The sequence below is a fragment of the Botrytis byssoidea genome (assembly GCF_014898295.1).
Source record: "Botrytis byssoidea strain MUCL 94 chromosome Unknown BBYS_020, whole genome shotgun sequence".
NCBI lineage: Eukaryota > Fungi > Ascomycota > Leotiomycetes > Helotiales > Sclerotiniaceae > Botrytis > Botrytis byssoidea.
Genome location: NW_024065861.1, coordinates 400,319 through 424,555, shown reverse-complemented (window position 1 = coordinate 424,555; position 24,237 = coordinate 400,319). Strand labels below are relative to the sequence as shown.

Below are 24,237 nucleotides of genomic sequence, written 5' to 3'. Positions count from 1 at the left end.
AGATTACTATTTTATAAGATTATAAAAGAATTTGATACTAAGGATTATAAACTCTTAGAAATAGAAAATAAAATTAGAAAGCTAAAATATCAATTAGATAAAATATTATCTAGAAAAAAACAAAAGGTTATAATATCTCTAAATTCGAAGTTTGTAGGGATTAGAACTATAAGGCATATACAAATTAAAATGGGAGATTATAAAATTGAAGGAAATAATAGCTTTAATATTATAGAAAGTGATTTTATAAACGATTTTATTAAAGTTCAATAGTTATTGAGTTATTAAAGTTTTAAGTGTAGATAATATGATTTTTTTAGGTGGTTGGAAACAGGGGGTGGTCGGAAAGTGGGGTAGTTGACTTATTTCTTATGGCAACTGCTAACACAACTCGCAGAAGCATTTCCAGTCGATTTAATCACTTCGATGTTCTTGCCGCCAGCCGCTGTGTCGGTAAAGCTCGCAAGATATTATCATGTGGTATTTATTACTATTCAAGTTTCATCATTTCGATAGCTTTTAACATGACTTACAGTAGATCGTATGGTCACGAAGACCTTGCTTTCTTGTTGTTAGCTGCTGGTCAGCGAAGCTTGCAGAATACTGAAACTTGGTAAGTTCTTCCATCAAGTTGTGACTGATCGCAGTTGCTAACATCACTTGCAGTTTCTCTCCTGGCACGAGTACCACATCGATAAGGCTTTGGCTTATGGTCTGTCTGCTCTTGTCAAAAGCTACGCTGCAGGTCTTCAGGAACTTGAACTTCAAGGACAATAATCCTTTCTGGACTTAGACAGCATCTGCAATCACAATGCATGGTTTCTCTACTGCGACCCTCGCCACTTTATATCGAAATTTCTCCCACCGTTAAAGTCTTCGATCTTCATCCTCATGCTCATCATAGCAAATCAAGGTCTTTCAGGCCTATTTGCTGTTTGATGGACAAGGCTGAGATTTTACAAGTGGTGGTGATATCAATGACGTTCCAGCAAGGGAAAAACAAGTACGGACGGCTACACATTCACTACATTGTTCTCACACTGCCAACACCTGCATACCAGCAGTACTCGCTATCTTACAGGTCCTTTCCTTCTAAAGGAATGTATAGAGACTCATGTTACACCTTTCGTTTCTATACCTGCTTCCAATCTTGCAAAGTATCGTGGCATATAGGGGCATTTATAATGTTCCTAGGATCAACTGGCAAATCACGGATTCGTTATTGTTGGTCCTTGACCCCATCTCTGGGATGTCATGGCCGCTGCTCCTTCCTCTTCGCCGAGGAGGGAGACCAACAGCGTGCCCTCACTGAAATGCAGGGTGTTTACTGCGGTAACAGACCCATGCGGATTAGCACTGCTACACCAAAGAACAAGGTGGTTTCCTCTTTCTTTCTTTCCAGCACCTGGTCCATGTTTAACCTTGCTGGGTGGATATCACCCCACTCAATGGTCATTTTTAGGTGATCTGATGAAGCATTTACTCTGCGGAGTCGACGAGCAGCATCAACCAGATGCAAGGCTATGCTGCTTGCAGCTCCAACTGCTCCAACTAAGTGGAGAGAATTCTCCTCTTTCCAGCACCTGGGCCACGCTATTGAAATGACTATTAACCAAATGCATGGTTGTTCTGTCCGGGCCTCTCCAACCTAGCAAGCTCCGATGCCATTACTCCTCAGACAAGGACGACCGTTTCCGAATACCTTTTCAAACGGGCTGCTGTGTCGTGGTCTCAGACACAGTAGAGAGAGCTGGGTAACTTGTTACAAGACAAGGGCAGGGGATTTCCTCCCTTGTCTTCCAGCAACAACAAGCTTAAGTTGTTCCTGCTCCTACTTTTGCTTTCGTCTTGTGCCTTCATGCCATAGTCGACTTCAGGAGGGACGGGGAGGTATGCACTCCACGATAAGTGCGTGTCTCCCGCAAAGTGCTATGCACTCCCCCACATGTGTGGTCTCTCCTGGAGTCGACTTATTGCAATGATCATCACTACGCTACTTGGGGACCCATGATGATTTGGCACGAGTGCAGTCCGGGATGACGTTAAACTATAACTGTGTTAGAGTCGGTGCTTTCAAGCAATAGGCCTGGCTGGTAGCGGAAACCACCTCTTTCGTTTGTTTTGGGGACGATCCCAGAACAACTCTGGACCATCTTCTCCCCGCCGTAGCCACAAGCATAAAGATAGTAAAGACATCAACAAAGCATGGTTCCTGTGGTTTCTGCTCCCGAAAATGAGCTACAGCGTCAAGATGATCCGTGACAAGACCGTCGGTCGAGTCTCGCCAGATGAGAACGATTTAGTTGCCACTTGTCAATAATCAGAAAGGCCTTTACCCTTTGTATCTCCAAAGCGGCGCAAACTTAGCCAGAGAACTCATGTCCAGGCGCAGATAGCAAAGGGTAAAGGCAACGAAGTTTCGACGATGTCAAGTGAGTATTGAAATCCTTTCTCGTGTTGCAATTTATTGATTTGGATAGAACCGAGCATATTACATTGAACATCGCCGTCGATTGAGGACTCTAACAAATCAATAGGAACAAACCCATCATGTCCTCGTCCTCGAAAATCCCCAAAAGCCGCATCAGATGCTCTTCATGAAACTTCATATTCTTCTTTCTAAACAAAGACAGCGGTATGTCCAATTTTCCACGTACTCTATCCAATAACTTGCATTTCTTCATCCCAAAATGGACAAAGTTCTAACATTACCAGAAGTAGAGATCTTGCTTATGAACAGAGGGAAATGAACACATTCCAATAAGAAAGAACCGGAAGGAGCTGCATATAACTTCAATGAGCCAGATCGATAGCTAAATAATGAATATTGATCGTGTCAATACTCATCGGGTAGATATTTGTTTGCCTCATTGAAAGTATATTCAGATCCTTCTCACTCTTCCTCGTTGGAATGTGCTTGTCTCCTTCTTTAAAAAACAGCTCGTGAACGGGTACGGTCGATAGATGGCTTCTTAATTTTTTTGTCATTTGTTCGGAAATGGAGAGATGAGGACGAAACTAATTTCGCGGCCTTTGAACACGGCAAAGCAAAAAGAAAGGTTGGAGAAGTCAAATTGCAAAAGTGCAAAAGCTCAAGGCGGAATCTATGGTCTGCTGAGGACGGTCTTGTTTCTTTAGCTAGCCTTTTATAGTAATATACATCATTTCCTCTAGCCGCCCTCGGGCGTGCACCTTTTGACATGATTTTGTGGGTGATATCATATCTTGAGGTTGATAAGCGGGCGTTATTCCTGCTTTGTAAAGAAGATTGGGTTGGTATGTTATTTCTTCTGCTATCACCGATATATTTGAAATAGTTGCTAACATCTTTCGGACAGTCATTTTCAAGGAACTTAAAGGGGTAGATTTCTTTCTGAAGTCGGTGGATTGTAGTGTTGGGAACGCTGTCGAGTAGCACTGTTTCTGATTTGAGATCATGGATACTAGATTTTGAGAGAGGACCTGAAAGGTATGAATTCTCTGCGTACTTGGGAGGTCTCGATATTGTACTAATATGAAGATCAGTCACTTCATATGATGTTCTTAGAGCTCCACTCAAGGAGCCAGCAAAGCATCAAAGAAGCAGTCGACGCCAATCAAGATCGCTCACCATAGCAGCTCGTTCTAGTCAAACGAAGCGGCTACAGCGCTGGATACCAACACCAGCAGCAACCATCTGATGTCCAGATCGCCAATGGTGGTCTCAACAACTAAGCACCTTATGCTTATGTAACTATTCCTTCAAGCGGATTCTCAAGGGACGTCGAGAGCGCACCGGACCTGACAGATACTTCACGTTCTGTCAATCATTTAATCTCAGTCTTGAACGGACGAAGTCCCGGGTATTCTTTATCAGTGGCTCGTCCGTCTCTCGTCGATACTCATCAATACACCCACAATAAAAAAAGGCAAGACGATCTGATCGAGTTTTAAGAAACCCATCTTTCTCAGCTCCCAAAAGCAGCTTGCCACAAAATCCTTGGAGGCAACCCAAATTTTACCTTTTGCGGTCTCTGCCCTCAGTAGAGGTTTGCTGGACGCTACGAACAAAAATCTGGTTTCTGTACTCTTTCCAGCACGTGGGCCAAGATCATGACAGACCCTATGTGTGTGCTCTCTCTTCTCCTCGACTGAGCGATCAGCTGGTGGGGTTTTTAACGGCATTACAACGACAATCTATATGGTTAAGTGATTGAGCTTGCCTGAAGTCACGATGAACCATGTCGCAGCTTTTGCTGTTGCTGACAGGAGCTCCCCCACTTTCAAAGGGAATCGCAACGGGACCGAGATGTCGGTAAACTAAATCACACCACGGCGAACTGCAAGTCCCTCTCTGATCAACTGGGCAAATTTGAATTGTCGAAAAGTGACGCGGTACTACCAGGCAAATCAAAGCAAAACGTGCGACCAAATCAAATCAGTCCTCTGGCCCGAGCGAAACTTCCAACCGGATACACGTTCATTACTCCAAAGAGTATTTCAGGAAGTGGGACACGGTAACGACCAAATCAACCAATCTTCCGGCAATTCGCACTCTCTCACCGCAAAGCCAATACAGTCGGTCCGCTCTCGAGCGTCCCAAGCATGACAGCAAACTGCTGAGCTTCTTTTTCCAGCAAGTTCAAAAACTCCACCTTCGCAACCAATCTAAGTACGATCCCATTTCTTTTCTCGTTGCCGTGGCTCCACAATAAGCATGGGTATCGAGTTCCTTTCACCTCAATTTCCCCAGACCTGGAGACCTGCTGCGGTTATGAGTACGACCTGGCTTGAAGCCGTTTCTTCAAGAACCAAGCACCTTATGCCTAAATAACTATTCTCCTCGGGGCCTGGCTCCCCGAGAGAGCTTGGTGCTAGACTAGACCAAGGCAGTTTTGTCGAAGATCTGTGAAGATAATCGAAAATCTCTGTCATCGAAATCTGTAACGAGAGATATTACTACTTTCAATCCTCAATTACGAGACGAGGCGCTCCAATCATCAAGAAAGGATGCGTTCCTGCCGGGCGTGAAGTACTTTCACGAGTCTTCACATGACTCTTCCACAGCGGCTCGTAAGATAAAATGGCTGGCCACCATCTCCTTCGATTTCCCATCCATCCACCATGCGATTGGTAAATCATGAGTTTGAAGCATGTATCTCCGAATACCTTTTCAAATACGTGGTGGTATTTTCCTGGAGCTGCGCTCAAGAATCTTAGTTGCACTGCTTCCGAAGCCTGTCATTGGTGTATTGAATTCCCATCCACCTGGACGCTTCCACAAAAATGGCATGTTAAGAATGCAAAGAGTTGGGAATGGGACGGGACCCATCTGTCCTCGACCATAACACATTTGGTCTTTCCAAGACTTTGGAGAGATTATGGTGGTGTGGTGGCCGGGAAATATGCATGATAGGAGTAAAGGCGTAGGGGGGGGGGACTTGGAACAGAGTTTGGTTGGTGCAGAGGTGATGAGTTTTGCTGTTGTTCGGGGAAGGAGCGTGGTATTCCTTTAACTCTTGATAATGGAGTTACCGTTGACTTGGCATTTGAAAATGGCAGGATGATGTAATAGAAGCTTCAAAGTAGTTTTTCAATTAGAATACCAGACCATCGAACAACTTTAAAGAGCCCTAAATATGAAGTTACTCTAGTGAAAACAATGTGATTCGTCTAAATCAATCCATGGTAATGACGCAATATTAGAGACCCATGATCCTGTAACCGCACACGAAATCTTGGAGCTATCATTGATTTCTCTCAAATGAGAAGTCTGGTTGACGCGAAGTTTAATCTGCGTTGGAGATGATGTGAACTCAACATATCTCGTAGTCTATCGAGCTGACTAAGTTCAAGATCGCGGGAACATCCTCCCACTCCTCGCGGGTTTAGAGATCTTGACTTGAAAATAGTGATGTTAGTATCTCCTTGATCTCTCTTGACGGACAAGCATGAGGACGTGTACTTGGGAAGTATCCTTAAAGAACAGAAACAGTTTCTTCGCTCCGAGATCACAGCATGCAATCTCCGGATTGGGGAAGTTTCCAAGCTCAGAAGTCGATGTCGTAAAGCACAAGATCAGCCTGCGGATATGAGAATATTGCCAAGAGAATAAGCAATCTACACCTATATTCCGAAGAAGAGAACAGATATCGCCATCGGAAAGAATACGATCTCAACATAATGTGTTAGAAGAATAAAGATTAGCGACTAAAGACTCAGGATCCGAGCAACATCAAGGTTTAGATTAGGAAGGGGACTCAGAAACAAATAAATGAGGATACCCGTGGGATGAATCGAAACGCGGAATAAGAGATTAGGCAAGAAATCCAGATTCCATCATGGTAGCAACTCTGCGTGAGGGAAGAGACGGAGGAATAACTCGAGAGGAGTATGAGAGAAACGCTGTCAAGATTATACGAAAACGAGAAGATCGAAGCACTGAAGAGAGAGGCTAGAATGAAATTGAGAAGTATGGGTAGAGTGATGCGATATCAAGCAAGAACTTCTAGAGCAAAGAAAGGAGAAGAAAAGAATGTGTATCTGAAGCGGGGTAATCTTAACAAGTAAGACGAAAAGAAACGATAGATCCAAGACGCTAGAGTTAGAGAAGTAAGCATCATTATAATTAATAGTCAATAAAGCACATTTTTGGGTAAGGAGCTAGTAAAAGAAAGAATCAGCAAGGAGAAGTTGAAGATCGAAGAGCTGATGGCGCCTAAAAGAAAGACAATAAAATCGAGCTAAAACAAAATGATGTCACACTTCCTTTTTTATTATTACGGAGAAACAATGTATGTAGAAACAAAAGAAAGGAAAAGAAAGAAAAGAATAACAAAGCCCAAAGCCGGGTATGAAGGACGTAACAGACACGCCTAAGGCTCAACTTTGAGAAATCACGAGGAGAGCGAGGAATTAGTATAAAGGGGAGTAGATTCTTGTTTGGAAGGAGTATTAACATGCTAGATTCTGAGTGTGACGGGTGATAGAAGCAAGTGGAGTGACGGTAATGATATTGAATCGTAGAAATAAAAAAGCTTGTTTGTTTGTCGAAGAAGAGGAAAAATGAAGAAGATGGGGATAAAAAACAAAAAGAACCAAAGATATAAAAATAAAATGGTAAGATACATGATTTATTCTCATATCATCATATCATATTCACGAAAAACATAACTCTTATGAAAAAGCAGAAGGAACGCAAAAAAGAAAATAACTCCCAGAACTTCCCGAAAAGATTAAAACCATAAAGATAAAAATATAAACAGAATCAAGAAAGTAATACCACATCAACAAAACAAAACCCATCTACCCAACAATGCACCCAAACATCAAAAGAAGAAACCAAGTGGGTGACATTTGCTATCAAGAACAAGTTACAAAACAACCAAAACCCCGAACCTAGAAAAAGGCAAAACCCTAAAAACCCCAAAACCCAAATCTGGAAAAAAAAAAAAAAATACTCTACTCTACCACTTAACAATAAAACCCACTAAATCCAACGAAAAGTAATTAGATATCTGAGAAAGTAGGTCAGGATATGCGCAAGCATATCTATTAACCGAACAAGAAGAAGAAGAAGAAGAAAGAAAGAACTAACCGATGCTAACCCTAGAATATTCAGGGGTTTTCACTTTCACTTTATCCGCTATGCAAAGGGAATCTCATCAAATCAAGTCAATGTCCTCCAGAACAGTATGCACAGAATGAAAGATATGTACTGTATTATATTAAGCATTTCCACCTACTCAGTTATCTATCCACATTCTTCACGCTAGAGAATCGCATATATACCAATTGAATATCTCCCATTAAATTTGTGATTGACTCAATCTAGTAAATAAACATTATGTATGTATCAATTACCAATTTTGATCAAGATCTCTGGAAACTGATCAAACCCAAACCAGAGAGCTTGGGTACTAAACTATATCGATAATCTCTCAATTTCATTCCCAGACTTCCTCCATTAGATACTCAATTTCTTGCAAAATCTCAAGCTTACCCTACCTATCAAGTGACCCATACCAAATTCCGCCCTTGAATAATATACGTCCTAATCCGCGCAACTTAAAGTATAATACATAGCCCTTGAGAGCTCACCAAAAACACTTTAACCAATACCACCCAACGAAAATTGGTACCCTTTTTAAGATCCTTTACACCATCCATATGAGGTAGACCAACCCCCAAGAGCACATATATATTCAATACGCCAAAGATCAAAAGGTTTGCAAATTATTATTCTCATCCCGAGTCAACTCATAATTCCAGACAATATGATCATAACCCTGCATAATGAGCCTCCACCTTTTTGGATTATCTCCAGCGTTCAATTCAATACCGTAACCATTCTGGATCGGAGACACGGCCAGCCCAAGGAGTGGAGCATTAGACCCTTGATAGCCGCTGTAGATATCGGTATCCTTAGTGCCAGGTGGAAGAAGACATTCGATACGAAAGGTTGGAATGGGATCCAAATTGGAATCGATGTTCACCGTCGATAGCGTCAGAAGAGCTGCTCGACCAATTTGAGAAGCAACAACAACAAGCGATAATTCCGGTATCAATGCCATCATATTGATTCGAGTAATATTGTGGAAAGTCTCGTTAAATGCACTCGGCGTTTGATGACCTTCGAAGCAATTCGTACATATAGTTGCAGGCATACGTATCGAAGAAGGCACGAGTTCGATGCTGTCCATCCAAGTTCGAAGGATGACAAATTCATCACTTGTGTGAGAAGTAGGATCGATGTGACAAATTGCCATATCGGTCATGTGTCTCATGAAGTTACTAGGTTGTGTACATCGTATCGTTTGTGGAGTTGGATTCATGTCTCGAATCAACCCACCTAATTGATCTGGAGGCGAGTCGCTGAGCATGGATTCGTCGCTTAAGTTATCTTCCGAGTGCAAAATTATTTCATCATTTTGCAGAATTGGGTTAGCCATCTCTAACCGCTTCATTCTTTGAGCAAGATTCAAGCAAACCCTTTCGCCTAGCAAATTCTGTATGGACTCAACCCAAACACTATTTAAATCCTCTTCGCCCAAAGCATCTTCAAAACTTTGAGAGTGCTTGAAATATCGCAGTGGGATAGGCATGATTCCCCAGCCCCTAGTAAATATGTTAAAAACCATAGTTGATAAGGAGACATCGTAACAAGCCGGACTCATGCACTAAATGTGGGCTTTCCATGTTTCAAGAAAATCAACCTTCGAACTGGTTACAGTATTTCAAATGATATGAATCTCTTAAATAACATGAAATCCATATGAGTTGACAAGAGAAGTCCCACATTGCTCGCCTACAATCCGAGTTTCTGAAATACTTGGAAGCTGCGTAGAAGTACTTACATTTGAGATAATCTAGGTCCTGGATCAGGGGCAAGAGGTAAGCCAATCAAACTAGAATTCTCCTCCCATATTTCTAACAGCCACAGACTACCCAGAATGTCAGTAGCTATAATTGATTTAGCCAACCCATTCTCATCGTCATCTTTAAAAGCAATGGCGGGAATGTTGTGACTAGGTCCGGTTGGCTTAAGGATAATTCTAAAATTACGGGGACATGGTGTTCCTGGTAGATATGGGCCTTGAATTGCGGAGTGTCCATTATATTTCTTAAGCTGTGTAGAATATCTTAAGGGAAATGAAGAGTCTGTAAAAGGTCCATTCATCTTATAACCAAAACCTTTGGAACAACAGTTCTCAGGGAAGCCTCTTTGGGACTTGGCCTTAACTCCAAATGTCAGGGGGTCAGTGGCAACATCGTATGTGGAACCCATCACAGCGCAATCGCAAGGCTCACTACTAGAGGTACCATGAACGAAGACAGTGACTTCTTGTTTGTTAGAGCTTACTGCAATCAAGCGTGATTTTTGATGAATAGCAATACCCCAAGCACTTATCCCGACATTCTCAAGAAAAAATCTGAAATGAGTAAGAAAAAGACCACATATAGAAATTGAATTTAATACTCACGGGTGTGTGCTACTAATCGGAATTGACGAAGCTGTACTGTCAATCGTTTGTTGAAGTTCTTTTGCTAAAAGGTCCGTATAATATGCCGTTACATCCCCATCATCGCAACAGTACAACAATATCTCTTTGTTGCCCAGATTGCCAATAATCATATTGTTGACACAATGCGGACGAGATTGGTAAACGTATCCAGAACCTGCATTCCTCGACTTTGGTAATCGAAGAATCATATCTGGTACACCGGGCAGAATTTGTTTGAGTGTTCGAGGTCTTGTAATATGTATCGTATCCAAATATGCCACAAAGTACATCTGTAATTAGATGAGCATTAGGAATTGAATATATGTTCATTAAACGTACATTATATTTTTGCGACAAGGCCACTAAATTCATTCTCCAAGTTGCAGGCCGAGGCATACCTTCTAAAGAAGCCGTCTTAGCATCGCTCGGAAGTTCGTGGATAGAGGTTTGAATATCATCAAGGGCCTTTCTATCAAGACCACATGAAGAGAACTGTAACAGGTAAGTATGATATAAAAGTAATTATTCGACTGACCCGCAAAGACGTGACAAAAGTAGCATCTTTCCCATTGAAATGTAACTTTTTTTAATTGACTGACTACACTGAAATGACCATACGACTCAACTTGAGCTTCAACCTCCGTAGATTAATTATGATGCTATGCGCGAGTCTTCGCAGCAGCAAAAACCCTTCATGAAGCCAAAAGTCTCGCATATCGGACGGCAATTCGGAGACACATTGATAAGACTGATCACGTACTCTTTCTTTTGGTGTCTGAACATTATAACTTGTAATGACAAGAGGATTTGTCAATTCGTGTTCCTCCATCGTTCCCAGAATATTTTCCCAACAAAGTCATTGATTTTTTTTGGAAAATTGATGGTATTGATGATTGATGATCAAATCTTCGTGATGTAATAATGATGAGGATGAGGAATGTGGTTTGATTAGTTGATACGAGAAAAGCTTAAGCACGGATTATAAAGCTAAACCTTGATCTGCAAGGCTAGTAACCTTATGCAAGGCTACCTTCACGAATGAGGGGCAACTCCTAAGCACACTCATATCACACCTCTCTCTGAGTGGGCACTGGGTTGGAGGTATCTACCTATCTAATACGTATTCAAGACCTCCAACTTCTGATTTGATATCACATTGGCTATCTTTACTCTCAAGTCAGGAAGACATAATACAGATCATTAATTACTTTTATTCATTTTTCGTTCCGTTTCGTTCTGTTCTCCATGTCAATGTCATGCCCAGCCCAATCCCATGCAATCCATACCCGAAACTATATTACAAGCTCGCCAGCATAACTCATAAAACATGCTTGTCCCATTAACCCCAAATAAAAGTCCCCCCTTTATTTCTTGACATCCTTCTCAACCTTTCCCTTCAACTTCTCTGCCTCCGCAACCTTCTTCTCGACAACCTTACTGATATCTTCATAAGCGCTCTTTACCAAGCCCTCGAACTCATCTCCATGATCCTTTGCTACATCTTGCAAGTGTTGTAATTTCTCCCACAACTTGTCTGATCCAGGGATTCCTGCCATCTTCGCAGCTTGTTGAGCATACTGTTGAACATTTTGTCCCAATCCACTGTTCTTTGCCTTCTCTCCTGCATCCATGACATATTTCTGAAGATCATCTGTGTTTCCAGACTCAACAGCTCTCTTGACTTGATCGAAGATTTCCTTGACGTTACCGGACTTCAAGGCGTCGGCATTCTTCTCGACGATCTCCTTAACCTTTGGGTTCTTCTCCAAATATGGTTTCCACTCTTCCATTCCCTTATTCCAAGCTTGTTCTCCAAGCTTCTGAACCTTCTCACTCTTCTCTTGGATCAATTTGCAAACCTTTTCGATCGATCCGGCACCCAATCCTCCGGAGAGAATCTCAGAAACTTTCTTGTAAGTGTCATCCAACTCTTTCTTGGCATCCGGTCCGTAATTCTCAGCCATACTCTTCAATTGATCCAAGTTGCCCCCTACTTGCTTCTTGATTTGTGGGTGATTGTCCATAATGTCTCCAAGAGAGTCCTTCCCTAACTCGGCAATCTCGCTCAATGCCTTGGTCAATACATTATAACTCTGCACCGCAGTTTGCATATCAAGTCCTCCTTTTTGACTGATATTCTTCAATTCAGAATAGGTTTTGCTAACAATCTCATCGACTTCCTTGCCATGTTTTTCTTGTACTTTCTCAATATCGTTAAATGCACTATCAAGGAATGATTGTGCACCAGGGATAAAGGCGGCATAAGAAGAAGTGGCATTGCGAAGCCATTTGATCGCTTGATTTGGTTCGGGAGCTTTTTCAGATAGTGACGAGGTAGCCTTTTGGAATTGAGATTTCGTAGAAGAGTAAGCGTTGACGACGGTTTTGGCACCGGAAAATTGGTAGTATGTGTAGCATCCCTAGGGTATAAAGTTAATATAACGTTCAAAGGTAGATAGATACTTCTAGCAAAGAGAAATAAGATACTTACAACCAAAACCACGGCCCCACCAGCAATACCTGCTGCAAAGCCCGAAGCACCACCTGCCTTCGCACCTTCGGCTTGTGTCGTCGAAACAAATCTAGTCTGTCTAGTTTGTTGTCTAATGGGTGCACGAATTGTGCGAGCCGCAGCTCTTGATGCTGTTCTTGAAGCGAGCATTATGTATGTATGTATTGTGCGTTGTGTTGTGTGTTGTAGTTTGGGTATCTTATTACGAAGAATGGTATGTATATGTTGTGTATAAAGGGAGGAAACAACGACGTGGTGATTCAATTGAGATGAAAGTAAGGGTATTAAACTTTTTCAAGGGATGTATTTGTATATGGGAGAGAAGAGAAGAAGAAGAACTTGACAGCTTCAATTCTTACATATTTATCTACTAGGTAATCATCTGAATAATTCTGGATCGTCTAGCTCGACGTCAATACTTGGTACTGGAAAACTTGGTAGGATGCTATTCTTCAATGATTTTCCATCGAATTCCACCTTTTGCGTACATCAATCGTCACAAAGCGTTATGAGGTTGTGAGAGGAATGACGACACTGCCCAGACTGCCCCGGTAAATCCCCCGCTTAAAAAGCTCTGGCGTCATATGTGGCGGTGCGAATTAATGGCTGGTGTCTTCGTTATGACAAAGAGAAACACGAAATCAATAAAATGTCGGGCTAGAACCTCCGGGAAGAAATGTATAATAGCAGGATAAATGTTATGCAAGAAATGTATACGAATGAGTCAATAATATAAGGGACAAGTAAATAATGTGATTACTTATTGCTGTCGACCGCAGTATTTACTGTTGCTGTCGATATCGCGGGACAATTGAGTTTCCATAGGTAATTATAGGTATAGATATCTTGTTGCATCCTCTGTTGTATCTTATTAATATGTGAATCTATCCAAGCATTAAAATTGATGCGAATGTTTGATTTTTATTTTCTGTTTTTTCTGATCTGCACCAATGGTCTATAACAATGGTTGAGTTGCGTTTCTAATCGCGATTCTAAACTCCCATATAAATTCAAAGGTCGAACATATCCTCCTCGTTTCCTATATACTATCCATCATTTTTTTTCCAATTCATAAAGCCATTTTTTCATTGAACTCATGCCATATCATATTTCGTATCATCCGATTGTATCATGTAAGTCGTAAAACCCAAAACCACCGCCCTCCCGTCCGTATCCATATCCATATCCGTGTATAATCATCATCCGCGAAGCCATCTGTCGTAGCTACCTCGTCGTGAAAAGTCGTAAATCCCTCTAGTTCTTGGAATATCTAACCACAGTCCAAGTAGCGATAGCCGCACTAGCAAACATCATAGCACCTCTTCCCAAGCTCAACATCGCCCAATGATCAACCAGCTCGTGAGCAGTTCGAACATCCTCATCTTCATCAGATGCCTCCTTTCTCCTGCTGGAAGAACTCTTCTTGTAACTTCTATCACTTCTTTCGCGGTCCTTGGAAGATTTCTTGTGCTTGCGACCAGACCCAGATGAAAGGTCATCCCAATCTCCTCCAGATTGATTGGCATAGCCTACTTGTGCTTCATCCACCTTTCCTAACAGCTTTGAATTTGTGGGCAACATGAACAAAACTGTATAAGGGATCATTCCAAAAGCCAACGCGCCGGCAGCACCAAACAACTTCATCTTAATTTTGTCGGTCTGTTGGTATGCGAGGAAGAGGAATGATCCTGTTGGAATCAACGAAGCGATTGGGAAAAACGCCTTTCCTTGTTGAAACATGTTGTTCCATTGTTTGAGTAGGAGGTGCGGTGGAGATTCGAGTATTCTCGGAACGGCAATGAAAGAAATGCTGAGGTTGGCACCAGCCAGAGCACCTGCAGCAGTGATTCCAACACACTGGGCTACACGAATAGGCAACTGAATATCCGTCATTTTTGGGAAAGACGCAAAGGTCGAAGGGGAGGAAGATTTGGACATGAAAGGCATGATGAATAGATAGATATTGAAATGAGGGGTAACAACGAATACACAAATATGAATGATAGATATGTACTGCAGGTTAGATGAAAAGGCGGGAGGAGATATAAATGGTTATGTTTGGTGTGGATGTGATGGAACGAGAGAGATCAAATGGTTCGATAGGATTCGATGCAAGTTTAGAGTCAAATGCAAACTGCATAACACACAACTTTCAAGGTTGCTGGCGGTGAAGGGACGTATGTTGAGCTTGGACCAGCTAAGTACCTTGTAACCAACCACTTTCATATGGATTATGAATTTATGATGCCTTATTTTGATCATTCGATGAGATTTGCGAGGCTTGGTGGAGTAAATACATTGATAAGATCTTGATATGTAAAAGACCCCTCCACCGCGTCTTCCGATTATGAAACAATGAAGATTTCTTCTCTCAGTTGGGTATCAATCGAATGGATACTAGGTATATATTGTCTTTACTATCTTGGTGTAATACGTGATCTCTATTATCCACCAAAGAGTTCGTTCCTTACCTCACTTCAGCTCCCGAGGTATCTGTCCTCGCATCGGAGGTAAGATCTGAAGTACCTTACATACTGTACTTACATAAGCTCAATAGATATCCAACCCCTCTTTTCATGTTGGGTACGAGGCAAAGAGTGACGCGTGATACAACGGAGATCGAGTTGATTACTAGCTTCAAGGTAGATTTCCAAGCGTGTAATAACCGTATATCCAAAGTTCTTGTCTCCAAAATTGCTCGATTATTCGAGTACCTATCCAACATGAGAGAATTATGCTTTTCCGTATCAAAGGACCTCGGAAGGTATTGACAGCTATGCGGTCTTACATCACGACCAGTAGTGCCCAACACAAGCAGGTAGGACGGACATGACTCGGAATCGGACAATTTGCGTCCCCATAAATATTCAAGATAACACGTGAGACACGATTCCGATGTGTGTTTCCTGCAAAACGTGACGGGATATCGATCGGAGCCAAACATCACATTGTCAGTCATAAGGCTGCCCAAAAGAACCATCAGTGGATCCAACATCTACATCCTTAGTAAGTGGAGCGAACCTGACGCTTATACGTCGAGAGTTCTTCACTTGTGTCGAACCTGTATAACTCCTCTGAAACTTCCGAGTTGTGGGGAACTGCACCATATTCTGTACAAAAATAAGACGTACAAGCGATAAGACTAAAATCAAGGAATTCCAGATGATTCGCGCTGTTCTGCATTGCTGGCATGAAGTTTCAGGCCGTTGATCAATTTGAATGCAATGCTTGCCCTATGGATGACTGTCGTACCACATAATCGGTTTTTCGGGACGTTGGTCCCCATCAATAGCCGAGCAAGAGCCAGACATTGAGCCCCTGGCCTATGGGGTTGGAGGTGGGGTTGCGAATAACATCATTCTTTTGATGTTCGAAGTACTAGAAAGCAGGGCCATTCGACCCTGTGAATTGTCTCACCGTGCTTTGGTCCTTGTTCGAACAGCGTACTATAGTCGGAGTTTGCGGGGTATCCTATCTGACAGCCGAAATCCCCTCCACGATTCAAGATCTTGAACACCTCATACTGAGTCATATATCACATCAACAGAATCTTTCATGTGTTGATATGATTGAAATATACGGGGAACTAGATTCTCATTAAAAGGCCAACCTCTTCTCGCTTGCAAGATTAGAGCCTGTATCTTGACTCCTTTTCATGATGCATAATCTTATCATTTTCCCTCCAAACTCCCCAATACCATCTACGCAGTAGGATTTTTAATACACCTTTCTACTTCACCACCTCGCGATTTCTCTTGCTTCATTATCTTCACTGCCTGTCCAAGACGTCTTTAATCAACATCATGAAAACCCCCATGCATCTCGATTCCCCCAACTAAACCCTCCTCAAAAATCCTTTTCATTTACGACCTCCCTTTCATTTTCGAGCTTCACAATTCCGTCTCCATTTCTTCATATAACATCCCCAATTATTCCATTCCCATCCAAGGAACACCATCCTGACTCCATAGTCCATAATCACTCCACATTACACTTTATTCTTTGATCGTACTCAAGAGCTTTTGATTATCTATATATGTTTGAATACATATGCCCCTAAACCCAGTCCAACTAGTCCAGTCCAGTCCAGTCCATAATCCCCAATCCACATCATCTAGACCACAAAGTCAAACGCCAACCCAATGCAACTTATTCCCTCAAACCACAAACGCCACTCCGAGTTCCCTGTGCATCCAGAACTCCATCTCCATCTACCTCCTAAGCCTTAGTAGTGAAATCCGTCTCAGTAGGAAGTAATCCACCATCTGTAGCTTTCTCACAGGTGCATGCATCTATTTTTCGTCAGTACCCAAATTTATACACCATTCCAATCCTCGCCTATAGAGAGGAAAGATGAGGAGCAAAAACACACCAGCAGGTCTAGCACCACATGAACAGAGGTCTCCAGAAGGAACCTTGTTTTCCTCAGCTGAACGCTCGCAGGTACAAGCTCCGGCTGCACGGGCACCTGGGGAATCGTTAGTTGTGATGCTGATAAATGTTTGTAAGAGGATAATACATACGGCAAGAACATCTGGCACCCTCGACCTTGTTTTCACTCTCGGATTTGGCGCAGGTGCATTCGAGAGCTTTCTTTTCGCCGCAGGAACATTTGGCTTGGGTTGCTGGAGGAAATATTAGTTTTGTGTGGTTTCATTTGTTCCATGTGATATTTCACGAGTTGTATTGTGAGGACGTGTTGAGCTTGATTTCGTGATAGGGAAGGTGGGGAAGAGGCGAAGGAGGAAATGAGAGAGGAACATACCACAAACACAACCATTGCTGGCGTTCTCGCCCTTCTTGCAACATGTTGATGGAGCCATTTTACTGAGAGTTTTGTTTGATATTATTTATCGAAGTTTTGAGAATTTGATGTTGTTAATTTCGAAATCGCTTGGTTTTCGAGTTGTTTCTTGAAAATATCTATTGATGAAAGGATGAAGCTTAACTGTGAAGTAATGAATTGATATTGATAATGGAGTAATACAAGTCCTTTATATACTTTCACTCCCGTACTATAAAGTTGGTTACTGATACTAGAAGCTATGTTGGACGTCAATTGATGACCATTGCTTACAATTACATGAGCGTTTATTGGTCAGACAGGTCTTGTACTGAAATAGGTGGGGTTTGATTGGATGGATTTTGGAGGTTTGGACACTATGAACGAAGTTTCTTTTTTCGGGGAGATGATGGACAAATCAACGATTGGGCATTCGATATTGATTATCATTGAATGATTGACTTGCTGTTGACGTTAGTTCACAAAGCTTTGAAGCTCACGTGAAGCTCTCGAGTGCGTCATCACGTCCGAGAAGCTTTACTCCTGAATTGCAAGGCAGAACTGGCGAATGTCCAACTACATCGTCAGTCTTGTCAATCTTCCATTACAAATTTATAATCCAACTTTCCACTCTTTATCATTAACTTTTTTCTCAAGTCGATCTCAATATATATCTTATATGTTCTAATGATTCTCTATATATGTTCATGGAAAAATGCACTCGCAAATTCTACTCGCGACGCCAATGTGGCTAGTTTGCTACACATGGCCAAATGCAAATATTACCTTGAGTATACTCCAAGCTGTGGCGCGTATTCTGGTGCTTCTTGTCGATCGTCTGGGGGTATCATCATCGGTAGAGATCAAAAGAACGGAAGCAAAGGAAAACCTGCGTCTCAGAACACGTTGCAAGGCTTAAAACAAAGGTCATGTAAAATGGCTACCTTGGACCCTAATATCGGTATCTCTAACAATGAGTGTCTTTCCCTGGTGCAATGCGTGCCATAAATTCAAGCATATTTAAAAATTGATAGGGTGTCGCCGTCCATATATCTTCAGCCCGAATCTCATACATTAACTTATTGGTTGGTTAAGCGAAAATATGCAACGATCCCAAACCGTGGATAATTGTTGTAATCCATGCTCCCGTTGACCATTCTAATGGAAAGCACAGCTCAAACCTGATTGCTGCCTTATTAGATAAAGAATGGTGCAACAACGTGTCAGCGGGTGATTCCTTCCCTGATCTTATTCAGCCGGATTCTCAATGAAATAAAACTGCAAGCACTTGTTAATCGTGTCAACAGCCTTGATTTTCTGAGCCAGAAAAACTGTGAAAATTACTACGGAATCATCACTAGAATGAATCCCGACGATAAACTTAGCAAGCCCAATTTCGGGCATCGCCTTGCAAGGAGCTGTAGAGACAAATTTAGATCAAGTGATAAAAAGAAGCCTGAGCCATCACAGAAAAAAGTTCATGCCGTTACCGGCTCCGCTGCTGCTGCCAAAAAAACAAGATCAGATTGACCGAAATGGCACAACTGCAAAAGAAGTCAGACCACCTAAATTGCAAGCTAAGCTCGACTTATGGCAAGAAGCAATTGAGAAAGTCCAGCAGTCCACAGACTGGAAAAGTCACAAACGTGAATATGATAAAGCGATTTTGGAGTGTCAAGGCAACAACCAAAACATTTTGAATAAGAGTGGTACTGAGAACGAGAAATCCACGAGCTTAGCTGACGCCATATCCGAGCACTTGATCACACTCCAGGAGAAAGGTCTAGAAAGACAGTGGGAATACAAGAAAAGTTCAGGGGATGAAAGTTTCTATTTTCGAGATGTCATAAAACGCATCGTTCAATGAGTGAAAGTTTTCAAGGACCCCGGCAACCAGCTGGCTGCTCTCGATCCTACCAAAGCTGCAGCGTTTGTTTGGGGATTCGTGCAATTCTTCGTCGAAGTACGTATGATTGTCTATGTATCTTGCAATTATTTACTGACTCGGAACAGAGAGCTATAGTATATGATGAAATCAGGGACATGGCAATTGATCAAGAGCCAATTGCGAATTTGATAACGTGGTATGCTCTGATTGAGAACTTGTATCTCACCAATATGTCTGGAACCCTAGATGAGGTTGATGAGGCAGTCAAAAGCAAGATAGTGTCATTATACACAGCAGTTATTCTCTACCAAATGGCTATCTACAATTTCTGGAAGCAAGGCAAAATTACACATGGCATACAAAGTCTAGTGCCTAATAAACTCAAAGAAATGTCGAGTACCATCCAGAAAAAGTCGGCAGAAGTTGAGGTAATATTGCACAGTAGTGACAGAAAGGTGCTACTCGAACTACTTGAAGACATCAATCTCAAAGTCTCAAAGCCAATTGTCCATATCGGAAGTCAGATGCAACAGGTTTTGGATGTGGCTATGAACATTGATAAAGATAGATACTCGAGTGTCCTGAATTGGGTCTCGCCAATATTGCACATGGATCATCATCAGGAATACAAACCCCTGGGTGGGACTGGGGAATGGATTCTTGATCACTCAGATTGGAAAAAATGGCGGGAGTCACAGACATCAAGACTTTTTTGGCTCCGTGGCAAAATGGGTGCAGGAAAGTCTAACTTGGTGTAGCCACTCCAAATTTTCGCATTTGATACGTGCAGAAATCTCTGACAGATAATTTAGGTTTATCATCATATCTCATTTACTCAAAATCTGCACGAATGATCAGGAGCGTACAGCATTCTTCTATATCAACAATACCCGTCGGGTGGAACATACCAAATCCGCAGAGACTATTTTGAGATCTCTACTCAAACAGCTCGCAATTCAGGATAATGAGCTCCTGCTGCAGCCCGTTGTTGCAAAATATGACATGCTTCGAAATATCTCTAGTCTCCATAAAGAGGATTGCATTACGCTGCTTACTAATATCATTAGCGAATTTCGACAGACAAATATCATTATCGATGGATTCGATGAGCTTGAGGATGATGACGTTCGAATGGACTTATTAGTCTCTTTGAAACAAATAATTGATGGGTTACAGGGTGCAGTGGCGAAGATTTTTATATCGAGCCGAGATCACGTCAACATACAAGATCTCTTACATAAAAATTTCCGTTCCCGCACCGAAATCATTGTTGCAAGGAACAATTATGAAGCCATTAAGAAGTTCATTAAAAGTCGTGTGCAGGATGTGGAGAACAAGCTTTCTAATCAACGAATTCCTGAGGACATAAAGCGTGATACGGAGTCAATCTTGGAGGAAAGATCAGACGGAATGTAAGAACCTCTAAAATCCTTCCCGTTGGTACAAGTTTTGTTAACAAGTCAGGTTTCTCTGGTTGCACCTGTCCTTGAAGTATTTAACACGAATCAAGGCTAAAAACCCCGCCACGTTTGTTGAAGATTTGAAAACAGTACCGTCAGATCTCAAAGAAGCTTATGAAAAGCTGTACAATTCCCTGCTTCAGGGACAAAACGATGAGAGAATTGGTATCATTCAAAAAGTATTTTGCTTTCTTCTGTATGGATGTCACGATAAAATATTTGAGGCCTCTGCGTTTCTTTCGGTAATCAACTACAAGGCCACATTAGAGCTATCTGCAAAAGACATTCTGGATTTGTGTTCTACATTCATTGAGTTAGATCCAGAGACTCGAAATTTCAGAATAATTCACTTTTCTGTGAAAGAGTTTCTTTAGACCTTGGAAGAATATGGGTTTCAACATGCAAATGCCATGATTGCTGCTCATTGTGTCTCTTACCTAAATAGCTAAGGTCGTCGCAGTCTGTTCAATTGTTATCACAGAGGCTGGGGTAACGGCAGCCGCCGTGGGGGATATGACTTTGGATCTTATGGGACTGTGTTTTGGATGATTCATGTTTCTCGGGCGGGTATTTTGAGACAGAAATCGCCGCTTGCAGAGACATTATCCGAATTCTGGCCTTCTGAGAGGGACTGGAATTCGCCCACTTTCGAAAGATGGGTAAATTCAATGTAATATTGGGAACGTAAAAACCCTGCGTCTATTAGCTCTCCGGTTAAATTACTCGGAGGCTCCAGATCGTTATTTCTTGGTTCGAAGTCAACAGCTTTCTTCTTAGCCTGTCAGTATGACCTCCGAGAGACAGTCGAACGGTATTTGCGCGAAGGCTGGGATATCAATCTCACAGTTCCTCTTCTTGGACCAGGGCTTTCATATGCATGCACTGGCAATCATATGAAGCTCGTTTCTTATTTACTTTCTCAAGGAGCGAAAATATTATCTGATGAATTTGAAGAATCACCACTTTTCGCGGCTGTTAGAGCCCAGCGACCAAAAATCCTCCGTTTATGCTTACAAAATGCTACTTTGCCAACTGTAGAGCCTTTACTGGAAGCAGCTCTAGGGAAAGGAAATTGGGAAAGAAAAATATTTTCAAAGCTCGATTCGCAGGCCAACAACCAAGTACTAAACTTGTTGCTCGACTATTCATCGGATTTTCATTTTTTTGACATGTTGCAAAGTTTAATGTTCAATGGAGGGCCTGAGATCCTCAAACTGCTTCTCGAACGAAATTCTTCATTATCCGTAACAACCGACACCCTCAAATATCTTTTCACTCTTAGAGCCAAATCTTTGTCCTATACTCGATCGTGTCTCGATTTATTACTTCCGCTAAATCCTGAGTTGGTAAAAACTCGGTCACTCCTAATTGCCGTTCAAGAGTATGAGGGAGAGGAGCCTTCTGAATTGGCCCGATACATTGACGAAGATTTAAACCCATCAGGTTCCTCATCTCTGATAACCGAACTGACCCTGAGGGGTGCGATGCAAAATAATAGCAACGGACTTCCTTTCATCAAGTTCTTGCTCCGAAAAGCCCCGGCTTTGAAAATATCGGATGAAACGATACTATGGACCATTGAAAATTATTTAGTTAGATATGAAGATGTGATCGAAACTCTTCTCCAACATGACCCCACTATTCGGAAAATTTCCATTTCAGATTTTGAAAAGGCATATCACGATCCGAATTTTGGCGAGTTTATGGTGAGCAATTTTATGGCAGTTCTTCTAAGATATTGCCCCGAGGTGGCTATCGATCAGGAATTATTTACCGTAGCCATAGGATATTACCGACTAAGCCTTAGCGGACTTAAACTTCTACTTTCTCGGAACCCGAAAATCAAATTAACCCCGCAGTCAGTTGGAAACATATTCTCATATGCCGCGGATCAGGTAGTAGGCGAGATCTCATGCTCGAGCAACCTCGTGGAAATCATGGATGATATATTAAGGGCAGCTCTAGGTAACACTCACCTCCGCAACATTCATCACATTCGTCATATATCACCGGCAATAGTCAACTTGCTATCTAAAGCGGTAGAATCGTTGGAGGAATTATCAGATGAAACCGTGTACCAAGCCTGCGAATCAAAGGCGTGGATCATGGAAAAAGTGCTTGGGCGTTGGCCAAATGCACCTCTGTCAGAGAATGCATTAGTGGTTGCATTAAGCGATGAACAAAAATTTCATATTCTTATTGAAAAAAGTCCTTCGATAGCAATCTCTGCTGAGGTCATTGAAACTGCATACAAGCAACATTCTGGCTCGGTAAACATGATAAGTACTATATTGAAGGTCTTGGAGCTGCAGCCAAACATTATAATCACGGAAACACTGCTCGAGACAGTTTCTTCAGAAGATTATCCCATTCATGAGAGAGTGCATCATCAGTTGATCGATATCCTTCTACGATGCATTCCTCACGCAAAGTTGACGGATCAAGCCATTCATAACTGTATGACACAAAGCTTCCCTCTCGCTCAGCTCACATTTGAAGCTCGACCAGATTTGAAACTCAGTGCCTTCTGTTTTGGCAGCATCTGTTCTCGACTTTCCGATGACAACCCAGAAAACCAGATTATCTTACATCAACTGTCGAAACGATTGAGCTTCGGACTGGATGAAAATGGCATGCTGGAATTCATGGAAACATGTACGCCAAACGCAGTCATAACAGTTTTGTCAAGCAAACCTGATGCGCCGGTGACAGAAAGCGTCATCAATTATCTTTTGAAGCAACTTCATAGAAACTCACTCTATCAAAGTATCAAGTCATGGTTTCGCGACCCTGGAGTCATAGCGTTGAACATGTTACTAGATCGATCGGGTTTGCCGGAGGTTTCACGCCAATTCTTGTTGTCTGATTTTCAGGAGTTGAAGAAGAAGGACAAAGAACTTGAGAACGAGTGTTAGTTTATTTGTTATTATGGAGACATGCTCAGCCTAACTTTTCATAGATCGATCCATTCGATATCAATATCACGAATGGAAACATTCTAGCCGAATAAGCTCGTAACACAACAACCTTCTTTAGGTGTTAGCAAATAAATACATCGAATTCCCTAATTCCCATTATTCGACGGGATATTAAGTCTCAATTCACAATCGCACGATTTATTACTTTTCTCTCCAGCGCCTTAGCGACATGATACAGGAAAAATATAACATTCCCTCTGATCAGGTAGCCTAGGTTTATAGAACAATTCAACAGAGCAGAGAGGTATATGAAGCTACCAGATTGCAGAGCCAGTATCGTCATGAGCGAGGTGAATAATTGTATGTCTTCCGTCCTTCGCCTTTATCGTCATACTGATGCAGACTCTGCGTGAGTGAAATAATTTGCTGAAGCGAGTACTTCAACCTCTTTGACAACTCTCCAAAATCCGAAGAAACGAAACAAAAAGCTAATTTTCATTCACTCTAGAATACATAATAGACTACTTGCAATTATTCTTTAAGAAAGATGATCGAAGTATATAAAGATTTTCCGAAGATTTTGGTGCCAGCCGGCAGCCTTTTCCTTAATTAAAAGTGACTGCATCATATCGAGCTTACAGGAAGCAGCAATATCACTACACATGACCCCTTCATCCAAATCGATTCGTTCGA

The 24,237-nt window shown here is 41.9% G+C and overlaps 7 protein-coding genes across 7 annotated transcripts; 3 read left to right on the top strand and 4 right to left on the bottom strand.

Annotated features, from left to right (window-relative positions):
- Nucleotides 1-475: 475 nt before the first annotated feature.
- Nucleotides 476-793, top strand: EAE97_009077 (uncharacterized protein; the record flags this gene model as incomplete). Its single annotated transcript, XM_038879592.1, has 3 exons — nt 476-480; nt 536-613; nt 667-793. The coding sequence occupies 3 exons, from the start codon at nt 476-478 to the stop codon at nt 791-793; spliced, it is 210 nt and encodes a 69-aa protein (XP_038729605.1).
- Nucleotides 794-3,200: 2,407 nt separating this feature from the next.
- On the top strand, nt 3,201-3,680 carry EAE97_009076 (uncharacterized protein; the record flags this gene model as incomplete). Its single annotated transcript, XM_038879591.1, has 4 exons — nt 3,201-3,276; nt 3,339-3,361; nt 3,448-3,469; nt 3,526-3,680. 4 exons carry the CDS (start codon nt 3,201-3,203, stop codon nt 3,678-3,680), a joined length of 276 nt encoding a protein of 91 aa, XP_038729604.1.
- Nucleotides 3,681-8,198: 4,518 nt separating this feature from the next.
- On the bottom strand, nt 8,199-10,812 carry EAE97_009075 (uncharacterized protein; the record flags this gene model as incomplete). Its single annotated transcript, XM_038879590.1, has 5 exons — nt 8,199-9,096; nt 9,336-9,911; nt 9,963-10,273; nt 10,323-10,475; nt 10,744-10,812. The coding sequence occupies 5 exons, from the start codon at nt 10,810-10,812 to the stop codon at nt 8,199-8,201; spliced, it is 2,007 nt and encodes a 668-aa protein (XP_038729603.1).
- Nucleotides 10,813-11,347: 535 nt separating this feature from the next.
- EAE97_009074 (uncharacterized protein) lies at nt 11,348-12,645 on the bottom strand (the record flags this gene model as incomplete). Its single annotated transcript, XM_038879589.1, has 2 exons — nt 11,348-12,403; nt 12,475-12,645. 2 exons carry the CDS (start codon nt 12,643-12,645, stop codon nt 11,348-11,350), a joined length of 1,227 nt encoding a protein of 408 aa, XP_038729602.1.
- Nucleotides 12,646-13,749: 1,104 nt separating this feature from the next.
- EAE97_009073 (uncharacterized protein) lies at nt 13,750-14,442 on the bottom strand (the record flags this gene model as incomplete). The annotated part of the gene is made up of 1 exon (XM_038879588.1): nt 13,750-14,442. One exon carries the CDS (start codon nt 14,440-14,442, stop codon nt 13,750-13,752), a length of 693 nt encoding a protein of 230 aa, XP_038729601.1.
- A 2,271-nt stretch (nt 14,443-16,713) lies between these two features.
- On the bottom strand, nt 16,714-17,318 carry EAE97_009072 (uncharacterized protein; the record flags this gene model as incomplete). The annotated part of the gene is made up of 4 exons (XM_038879587.1): nt 16,714-16,787; nt 16,868-16,963; nt 17,019-17,120; nt 17,261-17,318. 4 exons carry the CDS (start codon nt 17,316-17,318, stop codon nt 16,714-16,716), a joined length of 330 nt encoding a protein of 109 aa, XP_038729600.1.
- A 1,440-nt stretch (nt 17,319-18,758) lies between these two features.
- Nucleotides 18,759-23,541, top strand: EAE97_009071 (uncharacterized protein; the record flags this gene model as incomplete). Its single annotated transcript, XM_038879586.1, has 7 exons — nt 18,759-19,089; nt 19,147-19,241; nt 19,292-19,920; nt 19,979-20,578; nt 20,631-20,939; nt 21,087-21,285; nt 21,412-23,541. The coding sequence occupies 7 exons, from the start codon at nt 18,759-18,761 to the stop codon at nt 23,539-23,541; spliced, it is 4,293 nt and encodes a 1,430-aa protein (XP_038729599.1).
- Between the last annotated feature and the right edge of the window lie 696 nt (nt 23,542-24,237).